The following is a 27,107-nucleotide window of genomic DNA, read 5'->3' as shown; positions in this document are numbered from 1 at the left end:
GGAACTCTGGCGGCGCGCATTTGATGAAACCACTCCAGCAGTTTGGCCTCTAATTCGGAATGTTTACCGACGCGCATCCTTTTCTTAGTTTGATTACTACCTTTCCTGACCGCTTCTTCTATTTTATCTGCTTGCTTTAGAATTGTACTTAAGGTTGATTTTGATATACCAAACTCTTCAGAAAGTTCTGTTTTCGTTTTTTCACCCTGACGAACTGAATTTATTATCTTAATTTTCGTCTTCAATGCAATTTCCTTGCGTTTACGTTTTGCCTCCATTTTTATGTGTGTACGTACAAATTCTAAAGTTTAATAAAATTCTCACGAGATAATTCACTTAAACTTTCATTACAACGTACACAAATATTAAACACGTTAGGCGTAACATATATTTTGTTTTTATTGGTCCGGCACAGATTCATGTATACAAAGGAAGTACAAAATCGAACGTAAATACCATCCCACGTGAAGTTCGATATATCGAATATTGTACAAACGCGAGTGATTTCTGAACATATCGAACACACGAACGAGTGATTTTGAAAACATAGAGTTAAAAACACACTTCGGACACTCAGGCGGGGCCGTATCTTTGTGGTAATCTTTGGTTCGTATTAAACGGTAAACATGACTGTTTGTTTATACGGACGGGAATTGTTATTGTTCGCTATACATAATAACGAGAATTTCGTATTAACCAAACAAATCTTCATTGTGTTTAATGGGCATATTTCACGGGGAAATAGTAATAGGTAATATTAACGAGTCATTCGTAATAAGCGGGATAATATTAACGAGGTTTCACTGTATTCCGACAGAAACTTCCGACGTTAAACATAGGAAATAGTGAACTGTAAGAAACGCTTAGAATTTACTATCCCATGGTTAAAATGGCGAACATTAAGAGAATAGATGATTTAAACGTTTTATAGTGAAAAACTTAGCATGCGTCTTAAATGTGTTTTGATGTATTATGCAAGCGGTAAGTTTCTTATCCAATATGAATGTTAAATACATTATTTGGTAGATACTTGAAGTTAGTTTTTAATGCCCTAATAAAAACCGAATCATCGGTTTTTTCTGGGAATTCGGTTCGGCTTCGGTTTTTACTAAAATGACCGAACCGAACCGAAAATTCGGTCAACCGATCAGCCCTACCGTAAATGTTAACACGCGATTGTACACAAAGTACAAATATGAATTATGTAATAAAATGTTGCCATTTTGAGATGCTTCAACATTCACATTTTTACTCAAGAACAAACATTTTAATTTTCAACTTTAAACAATTGTGAATTACTGCAATATTGGGTGGATTTATCTTTTCCCTGTGTGAGGTAACAAAGTTTTAGTTAATATAAAAAATTGTGAACATTTTAACATCTTTTCTACTGTAGCTTTCAGCTTGGAACTAATGTTTGTGGTGCTGACGTCTTGGGTGCGAAAATAAGGCGACTTCCAATTTTCTCATCTCGCTTATGTAAAAATGGTCGCCTTATATTCGGGCCAATACAGTATTTATATTGGCTGTGTTTTATTTCTCGTGGTGGTTCCAAGAGCTTCGGTTTTCACCAGCTTCTAATGTAATTTCCAAAGTATTTATACATTCTTACTAACATAACCGCAATGTATTTTTAAAAGGTTCATTTCAAGGAAAAAAACAAACCAAAATCATCCTATATTAAACCAACTTGGTTTGAAAAGCCAGACGGTAAACTTAAACACGAGGCCATTTCCAAACAAATGCCAACAACTACCGTATTTTTGATGGATGGTTGCAATCGTTTACAAAACCATTAAAATTAACTTTTTCAAATGTTTTATTCAATGATAACCTCTTTATATACTCGTTTTGAGTATTGAAGTTAATCACAGATTTTTTCCGGTCATATATGTTTGAAGTACAATGAAATTAATTTCCCAAGCTACACAATTTTTTTATCCAAATTTTTCCATTGTGGTAACCGAAAGGAAAAACAATAGATAACAATTATTAAATATTATTATATATGAAATAAAAATTCATGTCCTCAATAACTCTTAAAAGTACTGTGAACTTTTTTTTGTGGTTTCATTCACAGAAAATATCTTGTATAAACTAAATATATGAAAACCCGTCATTGTTCAGTGTGGTAACACACACACACACACACACACACACACACACACACACACACACACACACACACACACACACACACATATATATATATATATATATATATATATATATATATATATATATATATATATATATATATATATATATATATATATATATTACAAATATTCGACTTTGAAACTATTCGCATTCTATTCAAAAATTTTACTATTCGATTCGAAAATATTCGAACATCAAATTCCACTATTCGCACACCCCTAATAAAGTACCAATGGCAGAAAAAAATAAAATTGGTTTGAGCAAGAAATACATCAACAAAAACACAGGAACTGTTGTGCTATGAAAAAATTGTGAACACGTTAGATGCAACTAGTTACAAATTGTGAATAGATGATTTAAACGTTTTATAGTGAAAAACTTAGCATGCGTCTTAAATGTGTTTTGATGTATTATGCAAGCGGTAAGTTTCTTATCCAATATGAATGTTAAATACATTATTTGGTAGATACTTGAAGTTAGTTTTTAATGCCCTAATAAAAACCGAATCATCGGTTTTTTCTGGGAATTCGGTTCGGCTTCGGTTTTTACTAAAATGACCGAACCGAACCGAAAATTCGGTCAACCGATCAGCCCTACCGTAAATGTTAACACGCGATTGTACACAAAGTACAAATATGAATTATGTAATAAAATGTTGCCATTTTGAGATGCTTCAACATTCACATTTTTACTCAAGAACAAACATTTTAATTTTCAACTTTAAACAATTGTGAATTACTGCACTATTGGGTGGATTTATCTTTTCCCTGTGTGAGGTAACAAAGTTTTAGTTAATATAAAAAATTGTGAACATTTTAACATCTTTTCTACTGTAGCTTTCAGCTTGGAACTAATGTTTGTGGTTCTGACGTCTTGGGTGCGAAAATAAGGCGACTTCCAATTTTCTCATCTCGCTTATGTAAAAATGGTCGCCTTATATTCGGGCCAATACAGTATTTATATTGGCTGTGTTTTATTTCTCGTGGTGGTTCCAAGAGCTTCGGTTTTCACCAGCTTCTAATGTAATTTCCAAAGTATTTATACATTCTTACTAACATAACCGCAATGTATTTTTAAAAGGTTCATTTCAAGGAAAAAAACAAACCAAAATCATCCTATATTAAACCAACTTGGTTTGAAAAGCCAGACGGTAAACTTAAACACGAGGCCATTTCCAAACAAATGCCAACAACTACCGTATTTTTGATGGACGGTTGCAATCGTTTACAAAACCATTAAAATTAACTTTTTCAAATGTTTTATTCAATGATAACCTCTTTATATACTCGTTTTGAGTATTGAAGTTAATCACAGATTTTTTCCGGTCATATATGTTTGAAGTACAATGAAATTAATTTCCCAAGCTACACAATTTTTTTATCCAAATTTTTCCATTGTGGTAACCGAAAGGAAAAACAATAGATAACAATTATTAAATATTATTATATATGAAATAAAAATTCATGTCCTCAATAACTCTTAAAAGTACTGTGAACTTTTTTTTGTGGTTTCATTCACAGAAAATATCTTGTATAAACTAAATATATGAAAACCCGTCATTGTTCAGTGTGGTAACACACACACACACACACACACACACACACACACACATATATATATATATATATATATATATATATATTACAAATATTCGACTTTGAAACTATTCGCATTCTATTCAAAAATTTTACTATTCGATTCGAAAATATTCGAACATCAAATTCCACTATTCGCACACCCCTAATAAAGTACCAATGGCAGAAAAAAATAAAATTGGTTTGAGCAAGAAATACATCAACAAAAACACAGGAACTGTTGTGCTATGAAAAAATTGTGAACACGTTAGATGCAACTAGTTACAAATTGTGAATAGATGATTTAAACGTTTTATAGTGAAAAACTTAGCATGCGTCTTAAATGTGTTTTGATGTATTATGCAAGCGGTAAGTTTCTTATCCAATATGAATGTTAAATACATTATTTGGTAGATACTTGAAGTTAGTTTTTAATGCCCTAATAAAAACCGAATCATCGGTTTTTTCTGGGAATTCGGTTCGGCTTCGGTTTTTACTAAAATGACCGAACCGAACCGAAAATTCGGTCAACCGATCAGCCCTACCGTAAATGTTAACACGCGATTGTACACAAAGTACAAATATGAATTATGTAATAAAATGTTGCCATTTTGAGATGCTTCAACATTCACATTTTTACTCAAGAACAAACATTTTAATTTTCAACTTTAAACAATTGTGAATTACTGCACTATTGGGTGGATTTATCTTTTCCCTGTGTGAGGTAACAAAGTTTTAGTTAATATAAAAAATTGTGAACATTTTAACATCTTTTCTACTGTAGCTTTCAGCTTGGAACTAATGTTTGTGGTTCTGACGTCTTGGGTGCGAAAATAAGGCGACTTCCAATTTTCTCATCTCGCTTATGTAAAAATGGTCGCCTTATATTCGGGCCAATACAGTATTTATATTGGCTGTGTTTTATTTCTCGTGGTGGTTCCAAGAGCTTCGGTTTTCACCAGCTTCTAATGTAATTTCCAAAGTATTTATACATTCTTACTAACATAACCGCAATGTATTTTTAAAAGGTTCATTTCAAGGAAAAAAACAAACCAAAATCATCCTATATTAAACCAACTTGGTTTGAAAAGCCAGACGGTAAACTTAAACACGAGGCCATTTCCAAACAAATGCCAACAACTACCGTATTTTTGATGGACGGTTGCAATCGTTTACAAAACCATTAAAATTAACTTTTTCAAATGTTTTATTCAATGATAACCTCTTTATATACTCGTTTTGAGTATTGAAGTTAATCACAGATTTTTTCCGGTCATATATGTTTGAAGTACAATGAAATTAATTTCCCAAGCTACACAATTTTTTTATCCAAATTTTTCCATTGTGGTAACCGAAAGGAAAAACAATAGATAACAATTATTAAATATTATTATATATGAAATAAAAATTCATGTCCTCAATAACTCTTAAAAGTACTGTGAACTTTTTTTTGTGGTTTCATTCACAGAAAATATCTTGTATAAACTAAATATATGAAAACCCGTCATTGTTCAGTGTGGTAAAACACACACACACACACACACACACACACACACACACACACACACACACACACACACACACACACACATATATATATTACAAATATTCGACTTTGAAACTATTCGCATTCTATTCAAAAATTTTACTATTCGATTCGAAAATATTCGAACATCAAATTCCACTATTCGCACACCCCTAATAAAGTACCAATGGCAGAAAAAAATAAAATTGGTTTGAGCAAGAAATACATCAACAAAAACACAGGAACTGTTGTGCTATGAAAAAATTGTGAACACGTTAGATGCAACTAGTTACAAATTGTGAACACGTTAGATGCAACTAGTTACAAATTGTGAACACGTTAGATGCAACTAGTTACAAATTGTGAACACGTTAGATGCAACTAGTTACAATCAATCTACCCCCATATTCATACTGTAGTAGCTTACTTGCTGCATTTATTTATGAATAGCATCTATGAATATATCTATGAATTTGCACCTCGAAAGCAACATAACCATAAACATGCTGAAATTAAGAGGAAATTCATTGTAAATATGTTTTTGTAAATTTTGAATTGGTGCATGGTGTTCGTAAATAACTTAAGGAGTGAACAATTTGACTTAAAAGTGTAAATATGAGCTAATTTCGTCACTATTTTGCCAATTAAGATTTTTGTTTTGATTTTGCAGGCATCATAAATTTAAATAAGTTTAGTGTACTTAAAACCTATTAGGTACATCAATCATGAAACATGAATTGTGTAATTGTACACATTTACATCAAAATAGATGGTTTTAACCCTTGTCTTTCATCAACATCCAATGCTTGTATCTAAAAGAATTTTTTTATAACTAATATTGACTTATGTTCAGACAAATCAATTTTTTTTTCTTTATAAATAATTAAATGCAGTAATTTTCTTACTGCAGTTTAGTTTTATCTAAGAAGCATGTTGCATGTCAGTACATACCTGTACATGAATTTAAAAAAAGTCAGTACTAAATTTGGGGAAAAATAGGATAAGGCAGAGACAGAATTGAAGAAACAACAAAACTCACTTAAAAGAGATGATGTCCGGCTTTCCTTTCCCCGCTTTGCTTTTCCGCAGTTTATATATTTCTTTAGACGTTTTCTTCAACATCTTCTCAACCCTTCGCTCTTCTTCATTCTTCCCAGCCTTCCCGGTCTCAACCTGAATCCACAAACAAACACAGTTGTGATTACACTGGAACTAACTTACTTATGAACACAACCTACACGTGCTTGGTCAATCAACCTGCAAATATTTGAATTTTTCAATAATAATAGTTTATTATTCTTATTCGATTTGACTTTAAATATTGACATTTCGAATTCCAAATATTCAATTGGTTACGAATAATTTACATGGCGTATACCATGAGAATTTGTCTTATACCAATATTCGATGTTGAGTTAAACTCATTTGTGTGAATGCGATATAAAGACTCAGTTTAGAAGTTTTAATGGGACCACATAATCAAAAACATATACATACTCTGTCTTTTAAACACACACCTAGTATTCAAATTTACTGTATTGCAAAACAGTAGTGGAAAAAATTGCATGAACGATTCAAAACATGGACTACAGTGAAACCCCATATTTACGTTAACGGTATTTACGTTTTCCCGTTATTTACCTCCTTTGTTTTTGGCCCAATTTATTTTCCATAAGGCGGTATATGTCGTTTTCACGCTTGTTACGTCGGAAAAGTTGCTTCATTCCCGTTATTAACGTCTTGTTCAGTGTTTACAAACACCGAAACATGGCCGCCATAGAAGAAAGATACATCAAAAGCTGCGTATGTGAATGCATTCGCGTCGTGAACAGTGCAAGTAACCTTGCACTATTCACAGTACTTCTATTTCCACAGCTTTCCGCTACGAGCGCTGGTAGTATCATTGGCTTTAGCGGTAAATGTATTTGACACATCTTTAACTCTTTGTCGTTATTAATATCTGTGAGAAAATGGAGAAAGTGAAACAACTAAAAACTATTACCGTTGCCGATAAAATTAAAATAATTGCCAAATTCGACGAATATGTTGGATCACGTGTGGACCTTGCGAAAGAACTTTCAATCCCTGTGAGTACTCTTAACACCATCATCAAAAGCCGAGAAACCATCACTGCAAATGCCGCGCAATGTGGGCCAAGTGCTAAAAAACGTAAATATGTGAAGGACTCGAAATTCAAACAGCTGGATGATATTCTTCTTGAGTGGTTTTCTGGTGCACGTGCCGCAAATTTACCAATAAATGGTACAATACTGAGAGAAAAAGCACGTGTTATTGCCTCTAGGCTGGGAATTCAAGATTTCTCAGCTTCCAATGGATGGATTGATCGGTTTAAGCAGCGTCACAATATTGTTTACAAGGTGGTTTGTGGCGAAAGCAAAAGTGTGGATGTGGAGACTGTGGAACATTGGAAGGAAAAGCTACAGGAAAAAATTGCTGGGTTCGACCCGAAAAATGTTTTCAATGCCGACGAAACAGGGTTGTTTTTCAATGTTCTACCAGACAAAACCTTTAGTTTTAAAGGGGAAACGTGTCGCGGAGGTAAGCTCAGCAAGCAACGGATTACTGTGTTATTGTTTACCAATGCAGATGGAAGTGAAAAATTCCCCCTTTATGTCATTGGCAAAGTGAGGAAACCTCGATCTTTTAAAAACATCAAGTCACTCCCAACAAAGTACGAAGCAAACACCAAAGCCTGGATGACCAATGCTTTGTTTCAGAGCCAGTTGCATGCATTTGATTCAAAAATGGCTTTGCAAAATAGGAAAGTTCTTCTTTTCATAGATCAGTGCTCTGCTCACAAAGCAACCATCCAGCTTCGCAACACTGATATTGTCTTCTTCCCAGCAAACTGCACGAGTGAGCTACAGCCCCTTGACTTGGGTATCATTCAGGCATTCAAGTTTTTTTTACCGCAGATACCTAGTTTCAAGGGCAGTAACAATGCTTGATGTTGGAAAAGACCCTTCTTTGATGAAGATAAATCTGCTGACTGCATTGCATTTTAGTGCAAGAGCCTGGAAAGAAGTGAAAACATCAACAATTCAAAACTGCTTTGCAAAAGCTGGATTTGTGTTCCCAGAAAAGCCTTACACTCTCAGTGAAGAAGATTACAGTGACATTGAAGATGTTGAAGGACATGAGAGGGTGTTGCAGGAGAAAATATTTCAAGATTACGTGGATGTGGACAGTCAGGTGATCACTTCGGAAGTGCAATGTATAGAAGATATTGTAGAAAGCCATGTCAGTACTTCTCAACAGGATACTGACGAAGATGATGATGATGATGAAGAAGTGACAACACCCACGAGTAAAGATGCTCTTGCTGCTCTTCAAACTCTGCGAGACTACATTGGAGTATCTGCTGGTGAAAACTGTGATGGTGTTTTTGATAATTTTTATACTTTAGAGAAGCAGATCATGTGCATGAACACTCATAGATGCAAGCAAACCAAGATTTATGATTATTTTACAAAGAAATAGACCTAAGTTAGGCATGAAAGTTTTTGCACATAAGCCTACAAAACTTTTTTATGGTAACATTTTATCATGGCACACATTGCTTCAGTGTTGTATTCACACAATTTTATAAGTTATATGTTGTAAATTTATTTTGGTTTACATAGGCCTAATGAAGGATTTTTTTTAAAGATATTTCGTTCACTGTGTCTTTTTTTGGTGTCTCTGACTACTGAAGTAAAAGGAGTGCATTAAACCAGGTATGTTATATTTTAAAAATATGTTTCCCTCAATTTACACTTTCCTGGTATTTACACTTTTTGTCTCTGTTCCCCTGAAAAGTGTAAATAAGGGGTTTCACTGTATTTGCAACATATCAAACTTGAAAATAAACTATTATTTGTATTCCTTTCGTCACTCATAGCATGGATTGTGACAAAAAACAAGACCTCTCTGTGATAGTCATTAAAAGAAGTGAACGTGATTGTTGCAATAGTGTATAAATATGTATTCACAATCAATCTACCCCCATGTGACACACAGTAGCTCACCTGCTGTATACATCAATGACTAAACATACATTAGAACTCCAAACAAAAATTAACATATGTCAATAATGGTTCCAGATTCCCCACGAAACTAGCAGAAAACAGGTTGCAAATATTGGTGAACTAAGATAGTTTACCTAGGTGCCTGAATAATTAGTGTTTAATAGGCCTGTGCAAATATTCAATCTTTCAAATACAATATGAATAATAAACTATTGGTATTCAATTTGACCTTGAATGCTAACACTTTGAAATAACAAATATTAAATTTTCTTACTTACATTTGACATAGCATATCGCACGAGTTTGTCGTATACCAACATTCACAGTTGAGGTTAAGGTCATTTGTGACAAACTCATGAGGTATACTATGTCAAGTATTCGTAAGCAAACGAATATTCATTGTTTCAAAGAGTTTTCTTCGAGGTTGAATCTCATACAAATAGTTTATTACACGTATTTGTGTCCAAAATTCAAATATTAGCACAGGCCTAATTGGTCAATTATGATACGATGCAATGTATTGATGTTAATAATTTATTTTGATCATGCAAAAAAAAAAAAACTAATGCTAGCCAAACTTTGAGTAAAATAAAGCCAATAATAATGAGAGTAAAAATATTTTTGTTGGTAAATAATCACAAATACAAACTTTAGTACACATTTTTTTAAAAGTGTTAGAGAAGAACACGGGAAAAGTGCACCGGAGATCGGCACCTGGGCGAGCAGGTTGTGGAACTGCTGGTCCTCCAGCACCCACGAGGCCAGCTCCTGGTCGCCCTGGGCCCGCCCCGTCTCCAGCCGCGCCTTCAGCTCTCGCAGCCGCCCCAGCTCGTCCTGCAGCGTGTGCAGGCGCGTGTGCTGCGCCCGCAGGTCCAGCTCCAGGTCCAGCGAGGTGCGCGCCGTCTGGTGCCCGCTGCAACCACGCATCGACGCGACTGTTCAATCATCACAAACAGTGCTTTTATTCTGCAGATGTGCTTGTTGCACTATGTTCAAACATTTGCGCTAATCTTGGAAATAGCTATTCAACCGGCCAGGCAGGAGGGTTACCTGGGATGCGCAGTGCTGGCACCGCGGTGCTTGGACACGATGACGGTGCCAGGAGGCCGCCTCCACCTGAGGGACCGCCTCTCCACCGAGTTGCGCTGGAACGGCCCGCCTTTCCGGTACAGCGGCACCGAGCTGTCGCTGTCGCTGCGATTCAGCTGCAAGCCGCAAACATCGGTCAGCCCCGTGCTGGTACTTGGCAGAACATCCTGTGCCAAAACTGGTAAGAGAAACTTTAGTACAAAATGAAACCAACATAAAAGGACCAGCATTATAGGCTTGTGTGAATACATATAATTTTTTTTTATTTTTAATCTAATTTAAATACAAGTATCAAATATTCTTGAGAATAAACAATTAATTCAATAGCAAGAGTAGAAACTTTTCTTAGCACGTTGTTTATACTCGTTTAAAGATCATAATTTCTTAAAGAAATACTTGAGATGCTTTCATGTAATTGAAATAGACATTTCATTTTATTGGTTGTATACTCTGTAACCCAAATAAAAACGTATGCTCTTAAATTTTAAAATATTTTTTCAGCATTGCAACCTGCTAATTGTTCTCTTGTTTTCAACTTATCAAAAAATATATAAAATGCAGACTGTGCCGTCATCTGAGCAGGAGCATGCACATATTAAGTTCATTTGGGCCCATTAATATATTTAAACTGAGTATTTTTACATTTATATTATACAAAACTGACTCTTAACCGTAATGTCCATAGTTACACGATGTTTAATTCAACAGCATCACAATACTTTGAATAAAATATGATTGCATATTCTTTATTATTAAATGTATGAATTTCAAATCAAATTTAACATGAAAAATAAATAATTATTTGGTTTAGTGCTTCAAATTCACAATATTCGCACAAGCCTACAAAAAAAATCACGTACACTATCATCTTTGAACGCAACGATACTAAAAGATTTTCAGAAGACACTATTCACTTGTCTTTCTGTAAAAGAACCTCATCCTTATATACAGTAAAACCCCTTATTTGCACTTTTCAAGGAACCCCAAGGAAAAAGTGTAAATTGCGGGAAAGTGTAAATTGTGGGAAAGCACTTTTATTGGCAGTTAATGCTAAATTTTAGCTTAAAAAAATGTATCAGCATTTACTGGTGCTACAAGACAAACAATAGTTGTTTACAACACATTAAAGTACTAAAAGGAATATTCAGTTCCTTGGCCAAAGCCACTCGGGTACCCACATGCTTGTCAAACTTCTCAATAATTTTAATTTTATCTTCAATAGATAAAGTATTTCGTGGAACTTTATACCTATCCATCTTCAATCAAAATCTTGCCATAAATAATATTGTGAACAATAAAAAAACACGTGCTAACCAAAACGGACGTTGACTAATGTAAACAATAAAAGCCATCATAGATATGTACTGTACATAATGCAGCACTACTAAATATACGTACTGTGTATGAGCGCTTTCCGGTAGTATCGATAGCTCAGCGCTTCGGACTATGCTCTGCTACGAGAGTGCTCTATGACACCATAAATAAAACAGTTTGTGGTTCTGCTACGAAAGTTCTCTATGGCAGCAAAGATTAAAACGTTAGTAGAGGAGAGGCACCATAGAACTTGTCGATACATCAAAACGAAAGGTTACAGACAATAGGCGAACTACTTCAAACTTTTCACATCTATGACTAACGTGACGAGTATTTACATTTTTACCGTGTTTTGAAACGTACATTCCGGGTTTTTTGGTTACGTAGCGGTGTAATTTCAGGGAAAATGCAACACGAAAGTTAATGTACAATAAAACAGACCTACATAAAATGACGTTATTTGCGGGAAAACGTAAATAACGAGAACGTAAATACGAGGTTTTACTGTACATCCTGCAACTTTACGTTTACCTGCATTTTGCACCATTATTTTTGGCCTCTATAAACTTGTAGATAAGGGGTTCCACTATGCTACACCAATGAGAATAAAGAACACCTCATTTGAGAAAACATCTTAGCTCTTCGTATACGGCATTTGGTAGGAATAATTTTGTAAACATAACGAAAATGTGTCCCGAAACACTGTGCTGCCATCTGTGCAAGTCTCAGAAATCTTGAAAATATAGCGGACCAGCGTGTTTCATCTGTTTGTATAAACTTTCGTGAACCTCAGGGGATGTATTAAGCGTATTGGTGGGCCAAACTAACCTTTATAATAGTACAACACTCCTTTAATACTTAATGTTATAATTTCTACTCATAAAAAGAAATGACAACTAAAAAAAATATGCATACAATTATGATAATCCTTATTTAACATTGAAATGTGAAGACAGCACAGCATTCATGATACTGTAGACACACAAGAAATTGTTAGCCTACACAAAATTCATCGGCATGTTTAATAAAATAATTTCATAATGATATTTTTACTGTTAAATCTTAAATTTTGCTTATTTCATTGCATTAATGGTTCTTACTAAAATTTCACCCCCAACACACCTAGAACGCCGGCAATCATAATTCCGGTCTAGGGGAAATGTCACATGTTCAGGATTGAGGCATTTACATGCGACATGTTCGGTACTCCTGTTTTTGGCTAGCCCTGAGAAATAAATGATACCATCTTGTTAAACAGAATTATAGCTAGGTTTTAAAAAGGAGAAAATTTTTTACTGTTTTTCCTTAAATGAAAATATTTTGTATATTTATCTCATACTGCTTTTTTTTTAAGAATTCTACAAAAAATTTTGTACCCGATCACCATACTATAAATTTATTTGAAATATTAGAACATATAAATTTTACAGCAAACTAATTCTAAAAACATCTGTGCTGAAGGAAGAGGAACACGCCTACATCTTCAATGCCAGTAAACACCAATACAGCAAACAACTTGAGAAATTATGTCATGTCAGCAGTAATCAAAGATGTACATGTATAAACCACATACAGACCATTCATACAATAAAATTTTTTTAACGATTTAAGTTTAGGTGTTTAATAATTTAAGATAATTTTTCCAATAAACCATACACTAATGATTTGATAGGCCCCACAGGTGGTTAAATGAAATAATAGATTATTTACTAACGGAACATTTGAAAACTTGAAGCACTTTTTATGTTTTCGCATTTGAATGCTTTTTGGAATGTATTAATAATTCATTTAACTATGTACTGCATTTAAATACTACTTCAGATTTAACAGTTTAACTGAATTGTATGCCTGTGTAAGTGTTATCTGCAACCAACCACACATCATTATTCACACAATTCTTTTTTTTCAGGTCTGCTGACAAATCAAAAGACAATGTTAGAACCATGCCCTGCAAACAAGAATTAGCCTAAGTCCATCATTAGTATTCCTACAAATATTATAAATGAAAAATTGTGAGTCATGTTTGTCTTCCTTTCACGCAGCAACAGAGCAATGGATTGATATGATTTTTTGCACATAGATAGTTCATGGGCCAGAGAATGACATAAACTACATATAATTATTATGAAATTCCATCCTTAAGGGAGTAAGAAAAGGGTAAATTCAGTTTTATAACAGAAAATCATAGAAGGTAGGTCACACATGCACGAACAGTGAGTTTGTGTCATTTCTCTATGTCATATTGTCTGGCAACTTCCTGTCTTTCTCCTTGGTGAAACCCATCCGCTTAGTGAAGCTCGCGGCTGCTAGCGGACTAAAGGCGCTAATAACAGTTTAATAAATGACTTTGTTAATAGATGGCGTTGCCTAGTATTAGTAACGCGCTATCATTTGGTGCGCCCCGTCACGTCTTGCCTAGCGGTTACCTGCCTTCTCCACAAAATGAAGCTGAAGACTGGCGTCTCGGTTTTGCTAATGCATAGCCTTGATGCACCGATATTGTGAAATCAATAAGACTTTAAAATCAACATTCCCAGTTTGTACAGACTTGAAAGTAGGCGGCGATGTGTTCAGACCAGCCCGCGCGAGACTCACCCGGCAGATGTACTGTGAGCGGCACACGGCCGCGCTGGGGCTGAAGGTCTGGGAGCGCTTGATGAGGATGGCGTGCAGCTCGTCGCTGCCGTGCTTGCGCAGCCCCTTCGCCGGGATGAACACGCACTCCGTGTTGGTCTCCTTGTCCAGCATGTCCGTGCTCGGCTCCGGCCCCAGCCCGTCCGACACGCCCCCCTCCTCCTCCTGCAACGCGCGCACTTCTCCCGTCTCTCGCCTCCTCACCTCCTCACCTCCTCACACTTCCAACTGTCACACACAACATGTTCGGTAGCGGTCTGCAACCATCAACATTTTTTTACTGGAATGGATTTATCTGATATTGGATTCAACATTTAAAATCTAATAATATTTTTTCTATTATTCGTTGTATCATGTTACCAGTTTAACCAACAAAAAAAAAAAATACAAATTAAAAATTTTAATGGTTTAAGAAAACAGATTGCCATGTTCTTCATTTTTCCTTATTTAGTTATTTTACACTATTCTATTATGGTTCCACATAATGTTTCTCCTGTACAATTCCACCTTTCAAATTATATTGCACTTTGCATAAAATTTTCATGAACTACTGTAAATTTGAATTTTAACTATAAAAAAAGGCTTTCAGTGAACCCTAATTATTTGGTTCAGTAAAACATTATGTACAACATTCTTTTACAACTCACATGAAGTATAAGATGAATTAAGATTACATGTACAGGCATTGTAAAGTTGACTTTTACAACAGAGAAAAAGATGCCTAAATATATACTGCTTACCTATTTATTTTTTCGCATTTGCATTTAGGTGTGCGCGTGGGTGTTCACAATGATATCTCATAAGGGTGCAGAACAATTTAAAAAAATGTCATGCATATAGCTGCAAGGGTAGATTTTTAGTACACACAATTCAGCAAGGCTATTTTACAGGGTGGCAATTTTGTGGCACAACAAAATTCCAGGTTTTTTCGATATTGTTTCATGAAAAATACATGCCCTTATGTACACCACATTATTAAAGAAAAAAAATACATACACAAAAGGTGTGAACTCGCCAGATCTAACTACGCCTCACTCACCACATGTTCCAAGACGTCTTCGAGCATGCCGCTCTGACAGAACTCCACGATGTAGCCCTCTTCGTCATCGTCGTCATCCTCGTCATCATCATCGTCGTCCTCCTCTTCCTCTTCTTCCTCGCGGCTGTTCACCTCCACCAGCTTCACCGCACTTATGCCCGGCTGCAGGCCTGCGCAACACACACCGTCCTCACACCACCTCACAACCAGCAACAGGGCAGAGTCACTTATGGTTAAAGTTACATGATGACTGAAAAATGAGGTAGGTATTCATATTATACATTAAAAAAATGTATTATTGATACATATTAAAAATTATAAAATATTTAACTTACTGCAAATGATGGATTCATGCACAAGTTGTCTAACATGCCATGTTCATTTTTTTTTAGATTTTTTTCATCATTAGTTTTTATGGCCTTTTCTAAACTTCTAACTTGATACCTTTTTTTTTTTTTTAATTTTTTTTACCACTACAAACATTTGAAGGACAGGTATTCACACAGTGAAACTGAACGCACCTTGGTTGCGGGTGAGGGTGGACGTCTGGGAGGAGATGATGCTGGAGTCGTCGGAGCTCTCCTCCTTGGCCGGCCGGCCCGCCCCCTCCGCCCCCTCCGCCTCGCCCGGCTCCGAGGGGGCCTGCATGAAGCGGAAGCTGAGGATGTTGTACCACTTGACGGACGTGCTCTCAGGGCTGAAGTCTGCCAGGCTGACCTGCGCGCAGCCCTGCGACACACGCACCGCCGCCGTTCACCGCCGTGCCTTCTACCACCACACCGGCGCGATTACCAACACCAGCAATCTCCATATTAATAATTACCTAAAAAAACTGTGCAGCTTATGCCTCATTATTTCAATTATATAAAGCACAAGTAAAATAATGCCAATAAGTACAGTTATTTAATTACTATAGAAAATAAATAACAATCTCTTGATCATAACTTTTCTATTTGATCTTTAAACCTCCCAAGTAATCACTATCAACAGCTCAACACTAAGTACCAGTTTCTGAGTTTCAGTTTCATTTCAGGATGGGGAAAACCAGTTAGAAATTTTATTCTTCTATCTTACATCCTTTTAAGAGAGGTACAGTAGAAAAACATGTTTGAGCCACACGTGAAGGCATCCTAAAATCTTAAAATCGTATTTTATAAATCCCTATAAAAAGTGTGTTTTGTTTTGATGTGAAATTGTATGCATTTTTTAATATATTTAACTATATTTATAAATGCCATGTGGTTGAGGGTGCAGGGCGGACTGACCAGGCACTCCTCGCGCTGCGCGGCGTCGCTGCACCACACCCTCACTTGCAGGGTCTTGGTGTACAGCTTGCCGAGCGGCACGGGCAGCGGGAAGCTCTCCCCGAAGGCGGGCTTGCGCAGCTCCGACACCAGCCTGGTGCAGCACGCGGGGTACGGGCCGGGCAGCAGCGCCGCCCTGATGCACCTGCGCCCACCACTCCCGCTGCTCGTCACTACGCTCCCCAGCCTTCATTCACATCCAACTAGTGGTTTACTTAGTTGTCTTCTTTTATCATTTTAAATATTTAGTGCTTCGGTCAAGTACGTACTTCATGGCTTTACTTCCCATTTGAAGTCAGTATAAATAAACTATGAACACCCATTAAAATGAAACACCTTCAAAGGCAAACAATCAATTAATCAGTAACAATCCCAGGATAAGTTCCATGTCTGGACCAACCCCTGCCTGCGCATGCAGGAGAAATTAAGTCTGCTACACAGTTCAAAAATTTAAAAAAAAATCTTTCATTAGACACATAAACATGCCTTGGTTTCATCACATCACGCCTCATGCTTCCCATGCATGTTCTTTAATCAAGTTAGATGTAACACTCTTAACAGTTTGTTTCTTGGTTCAAAAAAAAACATTCTCTACCTCAAAAACAAGTAAACTTTAGAAGAATGAATTTTTCAAAATAAAGTATTTTGAGCATGGTTCATTAATTTAAAAACATGTTAAATGCACTGAAAACTGGGATGGGAGGGACAGTTACTCACACTCTGCAGTTGTCTGCGATGGACAAGGCAGCGAGGTTCCGTGCCCTCTCAATGCCCACGTGCAGCAGACTGTCGCACATCGAGTACCTGCGACAAGAGAAAACATTCCTGCATCACAATGTGTTTCTTTCTATACAATCATAGGCAAGCAGTTGAAAACATTTTAACGCCACTCCACTGCACAAATTTTTATTTGCTGTGCAACTTAAACATTATGATTCATCATGATAAATTCTACAAAATATATTAATTTATTACAAAATTCCTATCACCCACATACGGGTAAACATATATAATTACGTATCATTGTAAGCATAATGAAAAGTTAGAAGAATTATTCACTAATTTAACGAAAGTTAAAAGCTAAAAGTTAAAATAAATAAAATGTATGACAGGTCATTGTTTGAATAGTGGGGGCAGATTACAACATTTTACTTGAAAACGAACAATTATTTAGGTTTGTATTTTTATTTGTTTAGTAACATGCACCTGAAGTACGAAAAATACTAAACATCTATAACCATGAACTACAACAGAAAAAAATGGCACTCTTTTCCAATGGACATTAAAAGAAGAGAATGTGATAGCTGCAATGATGTATAAATGAACAGTCACAATCAATAATATGGCAGGTAGGTCTCTGCTAATATTCTAATTATCGGATACAAATACGAATATGAATAATAAACTATTTCTATTTGTATTTGATTCGACCTAGAATACTTATACTTCAAAATAACGAATATTTGTTTGCTTACGAATCCTTGACATAGTTTACCTCAAGTTCACTGGTTAGATTAAGTCAATTATGCAATATAAATACCCTTTTTTGATGTTTTATAGGACTTCAAAATTAAAAACATGAACAATGACTCACTGAGCTACGTTTTAAACATGCAAAAGATTAAAAAATTTTTTTCCGCTACTTTCTCACTAAAAAGTAATGGAATAAATCATGAAAACAATTCAAACTACGGCATATTTGTCATTTAAAACTTGAAAACATATATTATTTGTATTCCTTACATCACACGCACAATAAGTGCGAGAAAAAATTCAACAACCATAAACTATAACATCACAAAAAAAAAAAAATGAAAAGTGAAATGTTAGTTATAAACAGTAACTTGAGCTGCTAGATACTAGGCTAGATATTAGGCTTACCGCAGCTTGATCTGCACCTGGGCGGCCTCCAGGTTCAGCTCGTCCAGGCCCGCGCCCAGCAGGGGCCGCCGCTTGTCGGACGCCTCGAACACGCCCGAGTCCCCGGCCACGGACTCGTCGCTGACGGCGGCCGACACGGAGCGGGTGTCGGTGCCGGAGGAGGGGGCGGACAGCGGCGGCGGGGTCTCCGAGATGGGCGAGAGCGGGGGGTCGGGCCGGCCCAGGCCGGAGCCCTGGGACATGTTGGCGCCGCCGGGCAGGTCGGCGAGGCAGCGGTAGGCGGGCGGGGGCGTGGCGGGCCCCAGCAGGCGCTCCACTCGACGGTGCAGGTCCACCATGTCCACGGGGCGGGCGTCCGGGACGGGCCCGCCGTAGATGTCGGTGAAGCTGAGCGCCGAGCTGAGCGAGCCCTTGGAGGAGGTGGTGGACAGGGAGCCCAGGCTGGAGCTGGAGCTCACGCTCAGCGTGCTGGCCGACAGCGTCTTCAGCTGCGACTCCAGCTGCGTCATGGAGCGCAGCGCGTCGCGCAGCTGCTGCAGCAGCAGCTGCTTCTCCTCGTGCAGCCGCAACCTGCAGCACCAGCCCTTCCTCTACTTCTGTCCTTGCAAGCTCCAGACACATGCCCTTCCCATACTCCTGTCCTTGCAAGCTCCAGACACATGCCCTTCCCATACTCCTGTCCTTGCATGCTCCAGACACATGCCCTTCCTATACTTCTGCCCAGTATTATGTAGATCTATATGATTGTATAGAATTTAGTGGCTAGATATTTTTGACATTCAAAGAATACATTTTACCTTTTTGTGTATCTATTCTTTTATAAGGACTTCACAACCATTTTCCTGTAGGCAGTAGTGAGTACTATATTGCGTATCTCCAAAATATTGTAATTTAACTACGAGCTGATATGAATGATGAATGAATGGCAGTTACTGTTCTGAGATGGGAACTGACCGGTCGGTGATGGCCCGGTTGGACATCTCCAGGGCGTTGTTGAGGTCCTGCTCCAGTCGGCGGATCTCCAGCTGGATGCCGTTCATCTCCTGCTGGCTGCGCGACCGCGGCGTGATGCTGCGCAGCTCTCTCAGCAGCTGTTCCTTCTCTTGGAACAGGAGCAGCCTGCGGCAACCAGCCCTTTCTGCTCCACGCACCAACCTTACTTTAAACTACCCGGTCCCTGGGGTACCAATTACACTGCAATACTTTAAATACACTTTTTTGCAACAAAAAAAAAAACAAATTTTGCAAGGTATTACTATATGAAAAGAAAATCAATTTCAGATCACTATAAAAGAAAACTTTTAAGATACTTCAAAACTATATTAAAATAATCAAACTAAGCTAAAATATGCATTTTTTACTCGTTCAACTAAATTCAAAAAGTGAGCTACGGGATCACCACAAACTGTAAATGAGAAAATTTAAGAAATTTCACCACTCCACATGTAATGAAGCAATCTTCCACTTTGAAGAGGAATGATAAAACAAAGTACTTAGGACAGTAATGAGGAGGATAATAATCTTAGCACACAAAGGATGAGCCAGACAAAATTGGTGACCACAGTCAGCTTCATTAACTACACATTCCAAAGAATTTAAAGCAATTTTACAGCTCTGTGTAACATAAGTAAAGTTTTTTTAGAGCTATTGATATGGAGTTCGTATTTTACTTGCATATTCAAATTCACTTATGCACTAGTAAAATAAACAGTTACTCATCGTATAAAAACAGTAAAAAAATTTTCTCTTGAAGGAATACTAACCATCTTTTGCAGAAAAGACTAACTACTTAGTATGTAAAGACAAAAAATTTGTGTAAACAAAAAAATTTAAAAGTTATTACACTCTTGCAGTATCTGCACACCCAATTTCACTTCTTTTTTCGCAGAACACCTTACCGAGATTTTCACGAGGTGACTTGTCCTACCTGTCTTTGTCGGACTCTGCCTGTCCTGGAGTGACCTTCTCTTCCAGGTCCGCCAACTGCTGCTGGATGTGCTGGATTCGCTTTCTAGCCTCGTCGTACTGCAGCCTCATTCGCGCCATCTCTGCGAGACGGGTTCCAATCGGAACCAACTGCGACACACGAGCCCCCGATTGAAACTCCACACAACTGAGCTCTTTAGTACAATTTGTTTAACATATTTAACAATAAAAATTATTAACCAAACAGCTATTTCGTAGCAAAAAGAACGTTAAATTTAACGAAATAAATCAAAGGAAAGAACTGAAATGTGTGGAAATGTTTCCTAACTGTACATATAAATGTGAAATAACCGAAATAATCTGAAACGATACAATTGGAAATGAAATACATCCACTATATACCGAAATGAGTCGAAAACCTAATATAACAAACAAAATCACTTGATACAATACAAAACCCAAATGTAATTAAATAAATAAGAAGAAGTAAGCATGAAAAGAAGCAGTAAACAGTAAGGAAGCAGGTGTATCCACCCACCTCCCCAGAGAGGTCGGTCTGGGACGCGGTGCTGAGCTTCTCCTGGGCTATGCTCAGCGTGGACACGTCGGGCGAGCTCTCCCCGAACTGCAGCCGCGTGAAGTCGTCCTTCAGCCGGGCCAGGGACTGCATCAGCTCCGCCTTCTCCTTCTCGCCCGACGACAGCGACTTCTGGATGTTGTGCAGCTCTGCGACGATGGCCTGCGCCTCGCTGATGTTGTAGCCCCCCTGGTGCGCGCTCAGCTTCTGCTCCACGCTGCGCAGGGCACAGTACCTCCGCGTCACTTGCCGGTCCCTTCATCACTTCCACACGTACTGCACTGGTCAACTGTTCGGTATTAGAATTATTTACCAAAAGCTTTCAAACAGCACAAAACCTTCCTTCACTAATTATCGAATCTAACAGATGAAAAAAGGTTTACAAAATGAAGTTGATAATGGTTCTTAAGCAGGATACTGATGGGTACCACCTCTACAAACCATACCTAAATGATTTAATAGGTCTGTAAAGGTTACTAATATTTGTTCCACAAGACCTGACATCATTTATAACAGCATGCATCATGCATCACAGGATCAATAATACAGGATGCCATCAGGACCAGGGGATAAACTTGGATACGTGATACGGAACTTTTACCATCATATCTACGCGATGTAAATTATTGTAATAAAAATACTTATCGAAACATGTTCAGACCGCATCCACATGCCAAATTTAAATAAAGTCTTTTCACCGTAAAAAATTTGCAGCATCATCATTTCCATCGAGGCTATGCAACAAACGCCGCTAGCCTGCGATATAAAACCACTGAACCAATGCACGGGAATGAACAGCGGGAGGGGTAACTCACGAGGTGAGCGTCTCGACTCCCCGCTCGGTGCAGTGCATCTCGGCGCGGATCTGCTCCAGCTCGCGCTTGAGACGCGACACGCGGCTCCTGGCGAGCGCCACGTCGGCCTTCAGCAGGTCGGGGTCGTACTTGGTGCTGACGGAGCTGGAGCTGGAGCACACTGCCACCGCGCGCCTCGCGTCACAACTCACTCCTGTGTCTAGACTGTCACACTCAAACACAAGCTTTCACAATCACTTTCAGGCATGACATGACCAATAAAGATTATCAAAAGAACTCGAGGGACTTCCGATTACCCCGTCTTCATTAAGGTACCTGCCTTAGCTAAGGTTACTTGAAGCAAAATGAATAAGGTAGACAATTATAGCATATCAAATCTTCCTTATGATTCAACAATAAAGCCATTTAGCAAATATAATTTTTTCTTAGAAATTAAAATTGTGACATTTCTTTACAAATGATAAATTCTTATAACTGTTAAAAATAGGTTTATATCAATTATTTTTTGCTGCTAGTAACATGCATGTCAAAAAATTTAATTTTGTCATATTATATAATTCTGATAAATATTTTTACATTGCATGTAGGAATAAAAAATAGAATATTCCTAAAAACTATTATCACCAAAGTTCTGCATATGCAACAAATCTTGATTTTTATTTAACCATTTATACTTTTACAAGCACCAGGTGTTTCAATAGTATTGTCCCCTACACGCTGTCACATAAATGAGGACTTATTCCCACCCTATTTGCAAAGCTTGTTCCAAGTTACGCTACTCCGGTGTATACGTCATCACCAGTAACTGATGAAGAAGAGTGCACTCACAGCTGGTGCGCGAGGTGTTGAGGGTGGTGAGCGCGCTGTGCAGGTGGTTGTACTCGTCTTGCGCCAAGTACAGCCTCTGCTGCTTCACATCGTAGATCTCCTTCTTGGCCTGAAGCAGACACACACAGCACACACTTTAAAAAATAAAATACCAGTTCGGGTCCTTGCCGTAAATTTTTCGTGAAAACATCAGGATAACACAATAACAAGTGTTTAGCATTAACATGTAATTTTATTATCAATCTATTTAACACAACAATGGTTACACAGAGAAGTCACAGGTAAAACAAATACTGGCGACAAACATCTACAGACATGATATATCCTATGTGGGCTCAACCATTGTTGACGCATTATAAGACTTGTAGTTATTAGCTGTCCAAACTTGGCGATATTTAGTCACACAAGAAAGTTCGACCAACTAGCTCTGTAATGAGCGAATAGACATTTTCATGTCAAAACACACTAAGCCTCCTTTTTTCTTTGTGTCCACGTTATAAATATTTTCTCTAATGTTTTTGTGTATTAGTATCGTAAAAAAAAGCCAGTATTAGTACCTGTGTCTAATGTGAATTGTTGCTACTGTCCTATTGTAACACAGGAGAGGGCTTCGTAATGTGGCACAGGTAGTTCATCGCTCCCGCGAGCCTTACGAGACCCACCCCGCCACGTTGAGGCCTGTCGCTGTTATCATCAGCACAAGTGATGTGCTAGCCAGTATTTCATTTTCATCTTTCACTTTTTAGCATAAAATATTTGTGGTGGTTTTAAACAACAAAGAATACATTTACTCTTCGACAATTACGAATGATCAAAAGAGAAGTTACCAAAGCACACCGTAGAGAATAATGTCGGACAGCTAAAATATTTCTGTGGTGAAAACCTAATAGATGTACAGACGGAAGAATGTGTATATTATTAACATTGTACACATTATTTGTCTAAAATTTACAATTACAAATTACAGAATTTGCCGTAATTCAACGTCAAGCTAAGAATTGTTGATAAGCCAGTAATTCATGGTTTTGAATCAAAAAACCAAAATTTAGAAAATTGTGAAGTTTTCGATTTATAGGCACCCTGCCCCAAATCTAGACCCTGTGATTAAAATTTTTTGCTACGCAATAATAAATAACCCTGATATTTATAATTTAAAAAAAAAAATCAAACATGCTGTAGTTTATTTGGGAGGTGAAATTCTTTGCACAACTTATACAGAAAAAACTTTTCATGGGCTCAATTTGAGTAATCACTGAAAAAAAAATTATTTGCTAACTTAGTATGTTATTTGATTTTAAATCATACATATTTTCAAATAACTTGCAAATGGAAAACTACAATTGTGTTCATCTTGTCTGGTATGTTATCCAGAAAGAAGCTAAGGAATGTTCTCGCGCCAGGCGCCTCGCTCCAGCCGCGCGGCGCTGCGATACAAACACGGCTCCAAATATCGAAATTGGACAGAAAGCAGCCCGTTGGAGGCGGTAGTCGCGGTGACCTCACCGCTATTTTTAGCCGCCATTGTTGCGCCGCGCGTGCCTGGCGCAGCCAGTTCCGTCGCTAATCTCGCCGCTTTTTAAATCAAATTTTCCGAGAGAGGGAAAAACTCCCGTACCCGCCCCCACCCCCCTACCGCAGTGAATTTGGCGGCCAATCGCGTGTCCGCGGGGGGACGGGCTGGTGTGCCGAGCGCTAAGGGCGAGAAATGAACGCACACTCGACGCCGCTTCGCCCCTACGCACAAAGAGAATAATTTCATGGCGTGATAACTAGGGACACCTGTATTTCGCGAATACATTTCGTGTCAAGGTATTTCACAAAATACTGTATATTTTCTCCTGTGGTTATTGGCTGAGGTCGGTGAGAGGTGTCGTCCCGCTCTTGACGGGGCCAATGAGAATGTGGTCACCGTACTGCTGCTGTGCTGCACCCTCACAATTTGCCATGACTCTTAGAAAAAGCTACGGTGTTTTGTGAAATACCTTGACATGAAATGAAATCGCGAAATACAGGTCCCTAGTGATAACACAATAAACATGATCTGCATTTTCTTGGAGACAGTTTTAAAAATGCTCTGTCTGGGTTTCCACAAGCTTGCTCCAGACCATTTCCCCGAATTTTCCCTGACCAAACAAACATTTTACCCGCCTGTCTGGTCAATCGATTCAACTTAAATATATTAAACTAAAAATACTCATCGAAACACATTACAACAACGCCTAACGTGTAAAATGGCCATAAAATCTTTTCCCGCATAATACATAATTTGCACTGAAATCATTTCTATAGATGTTCTGCAACAAACGCCGCCAATCTGTAAATAAAACCACTATATTAATCAAACTTCAAAACAATACATTACTGACGGTTACCAGGTGAATGAAAACCGCCATATGATTGATCTTCAAATCATTAAATTAAAGCATAGTTAATCATCTAACGTAACAGATACACATGAATTTGTGATTAAAATACAGTTTTGTTTAAATTAATAACACAGTTTGGTAACTAACATTTGGTCAATTTAGCTGTGCTTTACAAACTCTGGCGACACCTTTTAAACTACCCGAGATTCCCTGTTTTTCAGATTTCCTCTGTCTGAAAGAACCCGGTCTGTATCAAAAATTGTAATATATCTGTGTGTATTTGTTTTGTGGTGTGTGTGGTGTGGTGTAGTGTGGTGTGGTGTTGTGTGGTGTGGTGTGTGTGTTTGTGATGTTTTGGGTGTTTTGTGGTGTGTGATTTTTGTGGTGTGCGTGAGTGTGTGTGTGTAAAAAGGCTCGTTTCAACCAATATTCCTTCACAAATGAGCGCTCCTTCATGAGGTATGTTCAAGTCGCGGGCGGGCTATTGCTATTCCAGGCGCGCCGCGAGCGCTGACGTCACGGAGGGTCGATTGTCGCGGGGTCGGCCCGCGCCGGGCTCCAAGCACTGCCGGGGTCGGCACGTCCCGCTCACGTCCCGCTCACACCCGCAGTGTGCTCTTCACTGGAAACCTTACAAGTTGTGCTATATTGTAAGATCACGTACGCACTTGTTAAATGTGGGGTTCGGGAAATTGTACTCCAGTAACGGCGAAAACCTGATAGATATACAGCCGGAAAAAAAAAAACATGGGCCCGGTATTACCACAGCACACATTATTTGTTAAAAATGTACAATTCCAACAATACAACAATACAACAATGAAAACAGTTTGTTTTCACTGGCAAAACGTTTATCCGTGGTAAATTCAAACATCCAAACAGTAGCGGAAAATGTTTCAACAGACAGCAGAATGCATCACTGGTCACGCCGAGAACCGTCGATAGGCCAGTAAATCACGGCGGTTCTGAATTGGTGGGCACTGACGCCCGTGCTTCTACACATGTTCACAGGTTGTTGTGATCAGCGCTGCACCAAGATGCCGGGCGGAGTTGGGCCGCTGTTGCGCGAGGACCGCCCGTCCTTGAGGGAACGACCTTGCTGGAATTCGGCGGCGCGGGTCTAGGGTCGACCCGCCCTCCCGCCAGAGGGTCGCACCCTGGAGCCGCATTCCGTTACCTCGACTCCACAGTGGCGGGGCTTGTTCAGGCACTTCACTATATACTGCACCTATTTTATCATCGTGACGCCTGAAGGTCCATTTCCACTCGTCGAGTGTACATCCGAATATATTTAGCAATGGCGGATGCAGGGGAAATTGGGGTTACGAAAAAAATTTCATAAGTATCGATGAAGGGTATGTTACTGTGTGAGAAGCCACGTCGGTAAGGGCTACTACAGTAGGCCTTTATGCCAGTGTTAATTGTTAATAGTAGTGATAGTTTTTTCATTACACATGTTCGAATTCATTTTTTTTCCAACTCCCCACCACCACCCAAAAAAATATCTGTACCCGCCAGTGACTTCAGTCGTTCCCGCCAAATGTTCGCGGCTCATGACGTCAATGCACGTCTTGCTCCTGCATGTTCCGGAGATGCACGAGGTTGGCCGGAAGGCGAATGGCGTATCACTCGCTACACAACTCCTAACTATGCGCGAAGCACGCGCGTATTCCGAAACGGAGTACAGTCAAAGAATGCCTCGAAGCTACTGGCAGTCTCGGCACAGACAAGACGACACGACGTGATGAAAGGGCGAGAACAGGAAGACGGTGTCACACTAAGCGTTATTTCCGCAGCGTTCTTTTTTTTATGAATATTCTTTCAACGGCTCTTCTTAAGAGTGCACAATATCAGTCTCTTAAGAATTCCCTTGATAAATTTATCGAAATCGAACACGTAAACAACTGATCAGAAGAAACTAGCAAGTGCTCCGGTTCGACCGCATAGTGCGACACCGGCCTACGTCTCAGCATGTAGCAGTCCAATTGCTACCAAATGTGGTGTGTGTGTGTGTGTGTGTTTCAGCCAACATTCAGCTGACGTGAAC

General features: G+C 38.4%; 1 protein-coding gene across 1 annotated transcript in view; it reads right to left on the bottom strand.

The window, feature by feature from the left end:
• Positions 1-27,107, bottom strand: part of LOC134536578 (protein kibra) — a 110,987-nt gene that overhangs the window by 6,586 nt on the left and 77,294 nt on the right. Inside the window, exons 4-17 of the mRNA XM_063376333.1 lie at positions 22,695-22,803; positions 21,867-22,026; positions 21,013-21,268; positions 20,476-20,624; positions 19,503-19,667; positions 18,549-19,118; positions 17,385-17,471; positions 16,629-16,812; positions 15,885-16,092; positions 15,364-15,533; positions 14,286-14,489; positions 10,338-10,492; positions 10,002-10,200; positions 6,299-6,432 (exon numbers count right to left, since the gene is read on the bottom strand). Coding sequence (XP_063232403.1) covers positions 6,299-6,432; positions 10,002-10,200; positions 10,338-10,492; positions 14,286-14,489; positions 15,364-15,533; positions 15,885-16,092; positions 16,629-16,812; positions 17,385-17,471; positions 18,549-19,118; positions 19,503-19,667; positions 20,476-20,624; positions 21,013-21,268; positions 21,867-22,026; positions 22,695-22,803 — 2,750 coding nt within the window. The remainder of the gene's footprint in view (positions 1-6,298; positions 6,433-10,001; positions 10,201-10,337; positions 10,493-14,285; positions 14,490-15,363; positions 15,534-15,884; positions 16,093-16,628; positions 16,813-17,384; positions 17,472-18,548; positions 19,119-19,502; positions 19,668-20,475; positions 20,625-21,012; positions 21,269-21,866; positions 22,027-22,694; positions 22,804-27,107) is intronic.

Source organism: Bacillus rossius, chromosome 11 (genome assembly GCF_032445375.1).
Source record: "Bacillus rossius redtenbacheri isolate Brsri chromosome 11, Brsri_v3, whole genome shotgun sequence".
In the NCBI taxonomy this organism is placed as follows: Eukaryota; Metazoa; Arthropoda; class Insecta; order Phasmatodea; family Bacillidae; genus Bacillus; species Bacillus rossius.
The sequence above is the reverse complement of the archived record's forward strand: the minus strand, read 5'-3'. Positions and strand labels throughout refer to the sequence as shown.